The 13085-nt window shown below is 38.2% G+C and overlaps 1 protein-coding gene across 1 annotated transcript in view; it reads right to left on the bottom strand.

The window, feature by feature from the left end:
- Positions 1–13085, bottom strand: part of COL4A3 (collagen type IV alpha 3 chain) — a 155743-nt gene that overhangs the window by 57424 nt on the left and 85234 nt on the right. Inside the window, exons 10-21 of the mRNA XM_081052082.1 lie at positions 12460–12522; positions 12294–12329; positions 10923–10964; positions 10623–10700; positions 8813–8875; positions 8363–8422; positions 7116–7160; positions 6801–6854; positions 5945–5986; positions 3041–3125; positions 1856–1891; positions 70–234 (exon numbers count right to left, since the gene is read on the bottom strand). Coding sequence (XP_080908208.1) covers positions 70–234; positions 1856–1891; positions 3041–3125; positions 5945–5986; positions 6801–6854; positions 7116–7160; positions 8363–8422; positions 8813–8875; positions 10623–10700; positions 10923–10964; positions 12294–12329; positions 12460–12522 — 769 coding nt within the window. The remainder of the gene's footprint in view (positions 1–69; positions 235–1855; positions 1892–3040; positions 3126–5944; positions 5987–6800; positions 6855–7115; positions 7161–8362; positions 8423–8812; positions 8876–10622; positions 10701–10922; positions 10965–12293; positions 12330–12459; positions 12523–13085) is intronic.

The raw sequence follows: 13085 nt of genomic DNA, 5'->3' as shown, positions 1-13085 counted from the left end.
CAGCCCTTGGTTTGCACACATACGTTGCCGGGCGCTGTACACAAAAGGGGCCCCATTAGGCTTCCTTACCTGGTGATCCTGGAGGTCCTGGCGGCCCTGGAGGGCCTGGTGAACCAGGACAACCTGGGGACCCGGGAGACCCTACTGTATTCTTTCCTGGGGGTCCTTGCTCCCCTTTACTTCCTTTCACCCCTGGTGGTCCAGGGGGTCCTCTGAGGCCAGGCGTTGATGACCCTTGGAGAAAATAATCATTTTATTGTATTTAAAATCTTTCTTGATTAATATATGTTTATTTTTCAATTACAAAATGTAATGTATTCTGATTTATAAAAGTTGCACCATTGAGAGGTAGATAAAGCATATGAAATAAAAAGTGAGTATCTTCCTTCCTTCATCTGTGACCTTGTTCAATTATTACAGAACACTCCATTCCCACAAGGTAACTTATGTCATCTATTAGAAGGGACTGGAACAGGGTTTGGGATACACTGTAGTCTTCTTATTTAAAAGAACTTCACCAGAAATCACTCAATATATGCTATTTTGTAATTTTTTTATTAGAGACTAGAAGATGCCTACCTTGAAGTGTCCCAAAATAAGAAAAAGCGAAAGTTGTAATTGGACTTTATTCCTGTCAACTATCTTAGTTATAAAAGGCCGTGGGAGGGGGGAGGAGTCATCTCCTGGGAGAGAAGCTGTGACAACTGGTACAAAACCTATTTTATCTATCCGTCTTAAGACAACAAGGATGTGAGGAGGGAAACAGTCTTGAATCTCTGCCTTGAAAACTGTTTAGTTGCTAAGAAGAGAGACCTCAACACCAAAGGGCTGAGAAAAAAGCAGGGGTAACGTCTGATTATTTCTGATTATTGAGTGTAAGGATTTTGGCATAAAGGTAAATGTCTCTGATTGGCACTGTTTTTGAGCTTTGTAATTTTCACTCACTGGCATCATAAAGGAGCTTTGGGGGCCTGGTAGGGAGAAGGAAGTCTTCTGTAATCTTTGGCCAGACTTCTAAAATATCTTTTACCCCAGTGCAACTTCAAGAGATACCCACTGTCAACAGTTTGATATATATTTCCCCATGCATACACAAGTATATATAATATTTACCCATTCATCAGTTTTTTTAAAAAGGGATTGTAATATCCATATCATTCTACAATCTGCTTACTTATAATTCATTTTCAAAATTATAGAATAGCATACATACACAACATGGTACAGAGAAAAATATAATCAATGTCAGGGCTTATCAGATCTTTGCTATTTGTTTCTTAGTTTCCTTTCCTTTACAGAATGACACATCACAGCAGTACAGTTATAACTGAGGCCACTGTGGAAGCATTCTAATCCTACCCTGCTTCTTTCAAGAGGCAGCTACTCTAATGATTCATGGATGTTTCTACACTTTACGGAATTGTCTATGTATCCATAAGCAATATATTATAAATTTTAAAACTTTATATCAATTGTATAATCTCTGAATTCTTATGCAACTTGTGATGCATTATGAAAACTGTCATTTTTAACCAAACCAATTACCATAAAACTACTGTTTTCTATCTCTGTGCCTTCTTTGATTTTTCTAGGCTTCTGCTTATGCACCGAAGTTGCCATCTTACACTTAGTTAAAACCACTGAGAAGTAACAAAGAGCATTTTTATAACACCTTCTGTCAGCTTCCACTTCCTCCTACACTGCAGGTCACAAAGTTAACATGTAAGAATTTATAAACACTTTTATGCCAATTAATGAAAGATTTGTCATATGTAAATAATGCAAACTTACTAGAGAGAGGTGTATTTTCTTTTTTAATAGCATTTGATTGATACCTTGAGAAACATGTACATACCAGGTCTTCCAGGAACTCCGGGAGGACCCATAGGACCTATGAATACATAACAGTAACTAATTGCTCATGAAGATATAAATACTCTCCTCCCCCCATTTTTGAAACCATGGGTGACAATATAATAATATTAATAATAAATATTTTTAATACTTTTTCTTCACTCTCATCCAGATAAATATTAGAAAACTTAGCTTATTTAGACAAATGGCAGAGAAGACACTAATCTTAGATGTCTAACACTCAAAAGTGAATCACGCTACTTTATCATTTTCCGGTAACTCCAAGGGATTTACTAAGAGCCTGCCAAACAGAGGTGTTTGGCACTTTGCTGGGATGCTTCAGATGCAAGAAAATCAAACAGCTGAAACTGTCCAGGACCTGCAGTTTGGCCTGCTGTTCCATCTCAGATTGCTTCTAGCTCTAACATTGCATTAAAAAGAAATCTGTATCTGTGTCTATACTTATCTGTCCATTTATTTAAATACACTGGGAAGTTTTCCACTAAGTAAAATTCTCTTTTGAAATCTTGCTGATATCACTAATTTGGCTAGAGCAGTGGTTCTCAATCCCGTTACATTTTAGAATAATCTAAGGAGCTTTTACAATCTGCTAGTGTACAGGGCCTCCTGCAACAGTTACATGCAAATCACAAGGATATGAGCTTGACATGGTCATTATTTAGAAGTTCTGGGGGTTCTAGTGTGTAGCCAGAGATGAGTTATTGGCTTAGACTTCTCCGATCTATCAAAAGGGAGAGAATATAAGTAAGTATGTCTTTAATTCATGGTGCAGGAATCAGGAAACCAGGGCTTCAGATCCCTTCTTGTCACTATGGTGTGGATTTGCTCAAATTCCAACTTTTCAGGGTCTCCATTTTCACTTCTTTCATCCCACTGCGATTAAAGATTTCTTACACTCTCTCATCCTGCCCTCTGACCATGTTAGTGCCGGCTTGCCGGACTTGAATTTCATGATTTTTTTATATAAAGATAATTCAATTACCTTCTATGGGAAATTTTGTTATGAAAATATGAAAGTTAGGAGACCCTGAAAAACACCACCATCCATGAAAATTAGGAGATCTTCCTTCTGCAAATTCTAGGTCTAAAAGCTCACATATACTTTACCTTGAAAGAAAGACCAGGAAACGATCAGCAAATTCTTTAGGAAGAAATTTATGCTCACCTTGTGGGCCATGAGCTCCTTTGGGCCCGGGAGGACCTGGAATTCCCTCGTCTCCCTTTTCCTGGTAGGCATCATAATATACTGTCTTGAAGGAAAAATAAATGAAGAAAGAGGATGGCTAGCTATTTATGGACATCTCATCAAAAGCAATTACTTCAATTTCTTCTTGTTTTTGGCCAAAATCCTATTTTCCTCATTTTCCTAAATTCACAGGTGTATGTGTTAGCAGAAATATGGTAGTCATGTATATGGGATGGATAAATTTAAAGATAAAAGTTGATGTTTCTGGTACCATGATATCATATATTTCACAAGTTTTCAATTAGAAATGCATTTTACGATGTGAATCAGCACACACACTCACATCCTGCACATTTATATGTACATACATATACATACATATATATGAGGTGTGATCAAGTAATATGGTGAATGTTTCAATTTAAAAAAATTTATTATAGTGAAAGACTCATTGCCATTAATGCCCCTCAAAATACTTTCCCTTGCTTCAAACACACTTACTCATCGTTCTTGCCACTTTCAGAGGCAGTTCTGGAAGTCCTCTTTCATGAGTGTCTTTAGTTGCACTGTCGTGGCTGTCTTGTTGTCCTGAATCATTTCAAAACATTTACCTTTCATGGTCATTTTGACTTTGGGGAAGAGCCAGAAGTCATATGGTGCCATATCCAGTGAATAAGGTGGATGAGGACACAACTGTAACATTTTTCCTTGACAGAAATTGCTATACCAGAAGTGATGTGTGACACGGAGCCTTTCTATTATGATCACAAAATACAGTGAATGCTGCTGCTGAGTGCCATCCAGCAGAAAGGCAGGGATCATCAATAGGGAAGTGGCACTTTGAACCTTAGTAACAGTGTGTGACAAGTTTCAACTTGTTTGGTGTAGTCAGTTGAGTGTGAGCTATGATTGAGAGAAGGTGTGTTTTAAAGTTGCCATAAATCATCTTCTATCATAACAACACTCTGTCACACATCGCTTCTGGTATATGGCAATTTCTGTCAAATAAAAACATTACCGTGTGTCCTCATCCACCTTATTCACTGGATATGGCACTGTGTGACTTCTGGCTCTTCCCCAAAGTCAAGATGATCATGAAAGGTAAACGTTTCGAATCGATTCAGGACATTGAAGCAGCCACGACAGCACAACTAAAGACACCTATGAAAGAAGACTTCCAGAACTGCTTCAGAAAGTGGCAAGAACGATGGGATAAGGGTGTTTGAAGCGAGGGGGAGTATTTTGAGGGGGATTAAAGGCAACGAGTCTTTCTTGGTAATACGTTTTTTTTGTTTCAACATTCACCGTATTGTTTGATTATACCTTGTATCTATGTATGTGTGACTATGTGTACAGAAATTAGGTTTCACAAAATAGTGACTTACTATTATGACATATGATCAACTCTGATTTTTAAAAATTCTATTCTATTTCAGTTTTTAAAAATTCTTGTCGTGATGGACTAAATTTATTTCAGAGTATATTAGGACCCACACATCAAAACATACATATAGTATGACTGTTTCTTTAAATTTCAAAACACCGTTGACCTGCAATAATTGAGGACTATTGTTTCTGATATGCTCAGTGGACCTGGTCTTCTTAACTATCTACTTTCTAAACAGAAGTTCCTCTGAAGTTAGGAGAAGCTGCGGAGTTATATAGAACTGAGCAAAAGAAAACACATAGTAAGCTAGGAATACTTAGAGTTCCTCTGAAGTATATCTGGCAGGTAGACACCAATGAGAATTCAGTACATTTATCTTGAAGGAAAGAAGATGAAAACATAAACGTTTAAAAAACTCTGTTTTGTATTTTCATATGCTATATGGGGCCAGTTACTTTGTTGATTTGTTTAAAGACGAGGTAACAAGAGCTTTATGGTGAAGCAATATGTATAAAATCACAAAAAAAGAATTCACAATAATAACAATCATAATACGGCATTAACCTCCATCACAAAATCCATAATGATGTGTGTGTACCTACTGAGTGTTAGACTAAGTGCTTTCACAAAATAGCACATTTCATCTTCCTGGCATAAAAGTATTTTGGGATTACTTGCATCTGAATCATTTGTTTGTAGTATAAAGATTCAGATTTCCAGGACCCTGCCCAGTGACTGAGGTAAATTACTTGGCTGAGAGGTCTGAGAACAGCATTTGTAACAGGACACCCCTCCCCCATCCTCATGACTCTCTTGCCACCATGGACTGTTCCGCACAATCATAAATGGCAGGCCTGGTAAGCATTCCACATATGAGAACCACTGTCTTTTGAGACAGGAGAGGAGCAGCTACCAGCACTCAGAGTCTGGGTCCCTTTTACTCCTCTCCTTAAGCTACAGGATCACAGAATATAGAATGTGGCCACCCTGCAGTCAGGAGCTGATAGCCATTGAATCCATGTCCATGGAGCTTGGGCTGAGGTCACTGGTTTTTGCTGGCCCTGCATTAAACCCATGGTTGAGCTACTGCTTCCTGAAGGTGCAGGAGTTGTCCTAACCAGGTCCAGCTGGAGGGGGCGGAGCTGGCTCCCTCACACCTGGGTGGCCACCTGTCCTCCACTGCAGCCCTCCTACTCTACTCAGGATGCAGGATTACCTTGGGCCAGGTCTGATTAGACAAAGGTTTCCTTCCTCACCACAGCCCAAGATGGGCATTACTAGTGCATTCCACAGACCAACTAGGATGAAACAGAAATATCTGTTCATTGTCAAATGGACAAATGATGACAACAGCTATTTTTTGCTCTGGTTTGATGAAAATGTAAATATTATAATCGCTATCTTGTTGTTACTAAGAGACATTGATTTAAGATTTCCTTGCTACGTTGAAGGACTTGATCAAATGTAACATTGATATTGTCTTTAATTACACTTACTGGACCAGGAAATCCTGGCGGGCCGATGTCTCCTTTCCACCCCTGTGGTGAAAGACAGAAACAGAAGCACCCAGGCATTTAAAAGCATGATAAGAAGCAAAATGCATAGCTTAACAATAAACCAATGCTAAAGTAATGTTGTTTTCTATGTAATGCAGAAGCCTAGTTAAAGTGAGAAGGATATTGGCTTCAGATTATTTTCCCAGAGGGCTGTGCCAGGGTCAAGGATCCAATCAACCAGGTCCTGAAGAAAGAGTTCTTTTTCGGTGCTCCTCCAGGTTTCTTTCACGCCACTATCTTCCAAGAAGCTTCACATGCATTGCACACTGCCAAGCTTTCACCCAGATGAGAGGCACAGGAAAACCAGGCTGTGGGTTGTATGCAGTTCCCACTGTCCCAGCTGTGACTACTCACCTTTCTTACCTACTCAGGAGGGTATTTCAGAATTCTACTGGAAGTGATACTGTTATAGGATAAACCTTGAATTTCCACATATCTCTACATATGAAAATTATTTTAAAATGTCTGTCATATGTTGTCAGAAAGAAACGACATGGAATACACTTCACAATTAATTGATGATGACCTTTCAGTGTATAGTGACCCACCCACCGTACACCTGATCTTCCGTGACCAGAAACTCCCTACGATTGCAGGCCTTTTCCAATTACTTCCTCGTGAGGAGCTGAAATCTCGTTACCAAAAGACTGCCCTTCAAGTGTTTAAGTTGCCACACCTCTTATTTCTTCTTAATATATGAAGGCATTTTAATGAACTGTGATTCCCCAGGGTGTGTGGGAAAAAGGGTGAAACCCAACCAACTGAAAAAAGCTAAAGACATGAGGGAGGGGATTACCTTAATGCCATCCTCACCAGGTAACCCAGGGAAGCCCCTGTTGCCTTTGGCTCCCTAAACAACAGAGCATAGAGAATGGGTCAGAAGACAAACGAATCAATTTCTCCTGCAGGAAGCAGAACAGTTTGACATCCTTTTTGAAAAACAAATGTTGTCAGTTGACCTTTCTTCACACTGTAAAACTATGATTCTCAAATGCAATTTTTAAAAACTATCAGCTTTTGGATACTTTACAACTAAGTGACTCTCAAAAATCCTTCTTCATTTAATAGGACTGACATTTTCACTACATATGTGGGCAAACCATGTCTCTACCTTAGTGCCAGGAAAACCAGGAGCACCATCTTTTCCAGGTTTCCCCTAAAAGGAAACAAAAACATATAATTTAATGAATAAGGATAACTTCAATAAAAATGAAAAACTTTAATGATACAATCATTTCCTCTTGACCTCACGCGACAAAGCCTGACTGAGTTTCCTCACCCAGTTATTAGAAAGAAAAAGAAATAACTATTATTCACAAAACACACAAAGACCTTCTCTGCCAGAGAAGCGGGGAAGTCAGTCAGAATGGGAAATTAAGCTTACACGAGAGTCCACGCTGTCTATCCAAGTTTGGAAGGAAAATGAAGGAGCCCAGAAGTGAACAAAGAAACCCAGAAAGAGAGAGGTATTCACAGTCAATTTATTTATTTGAAATGCTGGCAATTCCCAGAGCTCCAGATATGTTTCTGTTTAAATATATGTAGAAAAGGTATATTGCAGTGTCTAAACAGACAGGGCTCTTGGATGAACTGTTATTATATTTATCCTTCATAATAAAATTAAAAAATCGTGTGGGTTGAAATTTTTTTTTTAGGAAAAAAATACATTTTCCCCAGTGTGTAATTTTTAGAGTTTTAAAACAAGATATGTGTTTAAATCTTTTCAAAATAGAGCTGGGTAGAAGAGAGGGCCCGTGTTGCTATCGTCCCAGCCCCCCACTTCTCATCAGAGCGTGCCCCATTTCCTTTGGGCAGCTGTCCTTTCCTCACTCTGTGTGGTTCAATGGGGCTGTCAGCCACAGTACCCCCTGCCCTGGCCACTAACAGTACTTTTTCCTCCTGGCCACAGTTACTTTTCCAGCATGACACATATAACCCAAGCTGGCCCAATCCGAGTGACTCTGTGGGATTTTATATATGGACACAGGGAGACACGCTCTCTCTTCTCAGATGCCGTTCAGAACCTGAAGTTGTCTGTTGCTACATCTTGCTCTTTCTTCCCATTGCCTTCTACATGGAAGAAGGTTATTTGTCAAAGAAGAGAATGAGGCTGACACGCGAGGAGGAGCAGAAGTGAAAGGCAGAGTCCTGCCCATATTGTTTCAGGCTCTGAAGTCCTTGAAGCCTGTTTTAGCCTTGAACTTCTCAGATTCTTGAACAAATAAATTCTACTTCCCAAGCCTTTAAAATTTAAAATAAAAATTTGAATCTAGTTTGAGTTGGGCATCTTATATTTGCCACCTAAGGAGTCCTAAATACTAATAGAGGCTGTATATGACACCGAATTTCCCAGTTTACCTGTGGGCCAGGATGGCCAGGAGCACCTTTTTCTGATCCGTAAGAGTCTCCAGGGGGTCCCTGTATTAATGAGAGTTGTATTAAATTTTATGAACTATTGATTTTTGACGCATTGATTTTTATTAACTTTTCCCATCCGATTATTTGGTTATATTTCAAAACATTGAAATGATGGGTGGGAAATATTATGAGTATTAATTTAAACACATGCTCAAAAAACACAGATGCTGAAGATAAATTCTAAGATGTGTGAGACTGGATGGATGTAAACAGTGCAAGGATTTCAGGTAGAAAAGGCCATAAAATAATTCTAGTATAGTCATGAACTCTGTGGTAAAATACTATCATGCTTTAGCTAATGTTAATATTTAAATGTAGGTCATACATTGAAATACACACTAAGGTTCCACTTTATGTTTCAAATGAACAACATGACGCTAAACGACCTACTGAGGGTCCAGGAGGTCCGGGTCTGCCCACGGCTCCCTTGTCGCCCTTGTCGCCCTTGAGGTCCTGCCACAAAAACCATTTCAGGTCATTACAAACAGATCAAACAAGATTTTACTGATTATATCTGGGAAGGATCTCTATCTGTTCGATATACTGGATTTACCAACTACTTATGTACCTTCTGTTAGCATAACACATTATCAGTTTTCACATTTTGAACTTTATACCTGTGAATCCACTGACACAATACACAAACTTTTAAAAAAAGAAAGTGTCTTTTGGATCAAATTACATTAATTTAATTCATGAATCAGCTTCCTATAAGCACAACCAGGTCATTTCTAATGTATTTTACCTTCATTTTTAATATATTGAAATTATTTTCATTGTGAACAATTATTTTCTAAGTAAATGTTACAATGAGAATTTGATTCATTAATCAAGTTTGTTTTTGCCCTTATCACATTTTACTGATTATGTTCTGTGAGTCCTCTCTTCAGGGCATCATGTTTTTCAAATTCATTTTTTCCCTCTGGGTCATATATATTCCAGATCTAGGTTTTCTCAAGATATTTTTCTATCCATTTTCAGTCAATAAAGATTTAGATATTTAAATGTAGAATTATTACATTTAGAATTATTGTATTTAGAATTATTATAATAATTCTAAAATTTAGAATTATTAATTTTATTTTGGTTAATTACCTCTGAAAAGTTTTGTTTGTTTTTTTCTCTCAGGTCAATCTTTATTCAATCTTCAATGTGAATTATTATTTTTGTCAGATTTCACTATGTTTTGTTTTAACTCTTGTTAGTTTTGTTTTGACAATGTCTATCATTAAAAATTAATTATATTAGAGAATGATGGCTAAAGGGTTTCCTTTTTGGGGTGATGAAAATGTTTTAAAATTAAGTGTGGTAATAGTTGCAGAATTATGAATATATTAAAAGCCACTGAGTTGTACACTAAGTAACTCAGTTTTATGGTATGTGAATTACACATAATAAAGCTGTTAAAAATTCATTGTAATTAGAACCCATGAATTGTATACTTTAAGAGGGTGAATTTTATGGCATATGTATTATATCTTAATCAAGCTGTTATTTAAAAACAATTATAAGTCCAAAAGATAAGGGTGGTTTATGTTTTATTTCTCAGTTAATCCACTAGAAAATTGTTATCTACCCTCTTGCTTCCCAATACCCCTCCCCCACAGACATTCCAGGATCAACCTAGGACTCAGATTGGGTGTTCTATTATGATTCATTTCTCTGAGCATTTGATCCAGTTCTATATCCAGGTCCTTATAGCTACTCCACTGCGGGAGCAAAAAGCAAATATTAACGTTAAATAACAGGGTCATAGTGTCCTTAGAGAGGAATGGGGCCAAATTGTCCTTGGGTTACCAAGGCAGCATAAAAATGTCCCATATCTTATGATACCCCTCCACCCCTATGCTTAAGTTATTACCACCCAATTAGATTTGAGCCACACACCCATTTTGTTATCCTATATTCAGAAATACTCACTGAACACCCACTTTGTGTTAGGGGCAATGAGAGGGGAGGGGCATAAAGGGTGAGCAAAACTAGACCTGGGTTCTACAGTCAAGATTCTTGGAAGTCGCTTGTCTTAGGTCTTCCCCATTTCACATTTTCTGGTTCACACGGAAAAGATAGTGAAGGAATAAAACCGAGAGCTCAGAATGGCTGAGAGGGGTGGGAGGAGCTGGGCTTACATGAAAGAACTTATACAAAATGGTAAGGGAAATGGGGAAGCACAACTCTAATAATAAAATAGAAGAGTTACCATTCTGCTATCTGGGCCGGTTAGCGTCACAACAACTGTTCCTGGTGGTCCAGGGGGTCCTGTTAGTCCTTTCACACCCTAAAGACAAATACACTCAAGAAGTAAAAACTAAACATCACCCCTACTATATCTGAGTGGTCTACTTTTCCCCGGTGGTCTTCTTTTGTAAGAAGATAGAGCAAACGAAAGTTTGAGTGAGACACAGCAAGAGATTCATTTCAGTGTGAATACAAGGTATAGGCTGATTGCTATGGAACTTAAAATACCTTGCCCACACATAAACCATAGTATTTAAATTACCCGTTCTCCTTTTTGTCCGACCATGTTATCACCCATGTGACCCTGTAAGAAAGGACAAAAATAAATTATTTTTTTAAAAAGGAATATGAATAAATAGCCGAAACCCATTACAATTCCAATACTTGTAACTGATCATTTATATTTTAATTCCCCACCCCAGGGTCATAATTACCATTTTATTTCTTTCTAGAATAACGTTGTTTCTTTTAATTAAAGCATAGCTGCCATACAATATATTCGTTTCAGGTGTACAACATAGTGATTCAATATTTAGATACCCTAAGTAGTGATGACCACAAGAAGTCTAGTAACCATTTGTCATTGTACAAAGTTACTGTGATATTATTGACTGCATTCCCTGTGCTGTACATTATGTCCCCTGCTCAACATTTTCTTACTTAAACTAATAATGAAGAGGATTACAATACACCACCTGAAATATACCACTTTGGCATAAGGATTACGAGTATTTTGAGCTGAAGGCAACTGAGGAATAGCAAATGTAAAAAAAGTTCTCTACCCTCCCCCATCTACCTAAAGACAGGGTATAGATTTCCCTTTGTGAGGATGTCACCCTTCCCCTCTATTATATAAGGAAGAGGAGACTCTTACCACTGGAGGCAGCACTGACTTATATCTGCATAAACAAACCTTACTGAAATGACACTTCCACTAGTTTCCCCCATATATTTACTTTCTCACAAGCTCAAACCCTTTTCCTTTGTATTGTCACTTCTCTACAAATTTATTGCCCTTTGTTAAAATGGTACACAAGCCTCTGGGTCTGACTGACTTCTTTGGGATTTTCATTTCAGTTCTGTGAGGCCCTCCATATGCATATGAAATAGGCATTTATCTCCTGTTAAACTGTCTTCAGACAGTTTAATTTGCAGGGCTCCAGTCACTGACCCTAAGAGAGTAGAGGAAAAAGTTTTTTTTTCCCCAGACACTAACAATTGGCTTTTTAAATAGAAACACGTGTAGGACGCTGCTTAATGAGTGCATGAATAGCTTTCTTTCATTTACTAACATAAGATCAGGTTGGTTTTAGGAAATAGCTCACTATAAAAATTTATAGGACAAAGTGTTTGGTGTTTGGTAGGATGATCAGAAATGGAAATCCATGGACTAGCAATCCTTGCGCTTTTTCTGATAAGGAGCTCCTGACGACTGAATTAAGACTCGGTATCAGGGATTGTGCAACTGAAGTGCAGGGAGAGGAGAGCTTAGAGGTCCAGAGCCGCAGGCCATGTTTCCTTCTGGCTGGGAATCCTGGCGAGCTCCCGAGAGGTACCCAGCAGTGACCCACGAATGGATCAGACTGGGTTTGGCTTTCATTATGACTGATACAACACATGAACTGTTATTTACCTTAAGTCCTGGAGGCCCCATGGCTCCTGGAAAGCCCTAAAAAATTCCACAACTTAAAATTACAGAAGGAAATGCCCCAAGCTGGAAAAATCTGTAAGTTTTTTTTATCTGTATATCTATTTTTATTAGTTTACAGTGTCCATAGCAATGGTGACTTCCTACTCACAAAGAATCCAGGAGGGCCGGGTGGGCCAACAGGTCCAGGAAATCCTGGGAGGCCTGGCAAACCCTTTAAATTAAGAGATGAATAAGAGTAAGTTTAAATGTACTTCTCACCTAAGAACAATGTCCATTAGTTAAGTGCATTAAAATATTTTTAATAAAATCTGAGGAGCACGATGTCTTCTATTTATGGCTACAGTTAATTATAATAAATGTCCAAAAGAGTGTTGTCATGTATAACAGGCTGCCGGGATCATCCTGATGGTATTATTTCTAGGAAAATGACCAGAGCAGTTGCTTTACTTTAGAACAGTTTTCATTTTGGTTTTCTTGTTGTTGTTGTTGAAATTTTGCACTTCTCTCTCTCTTTCTTTCTACCAAGCGTGTTCTTACCTTGGGGCATTTTACCTACTCTCTGTCCGCCTAGAATCCTCTTTCCCCAGATATCTGTAGGACTCATACTACCTGTCTCTATTCTTATTTTTATTCTAATGTCATCTTTTCCTTAAGGCCTTCCCTGCCCATCCAATCTAAAGCTGCATCCTTCCTTCTAACCCAGACATTTCCTATCTCTGATCCATGTATTACTTTTCGCTTTGGCATTTGTTACTATCTGACACACCATACACT

Source organism: Rhinolophus hipposideros (genome assembly GCF_964194185.1).
Source record: "Rhinolophus hipposideros genome assembly, chromosome: 6".
Lineage (NCBI taxonomy): Eukaryota > Metazoa > Chordata > Mammalia > Chiroptera > Rhinolophidae > Rhinolophus > Rhinolophus hipposideros.
The sequence above is the reverse complement of the archived record's forward strand: the minus strand, read 5'-3'. Positions and strand labels throughout refer to the sequence as shown.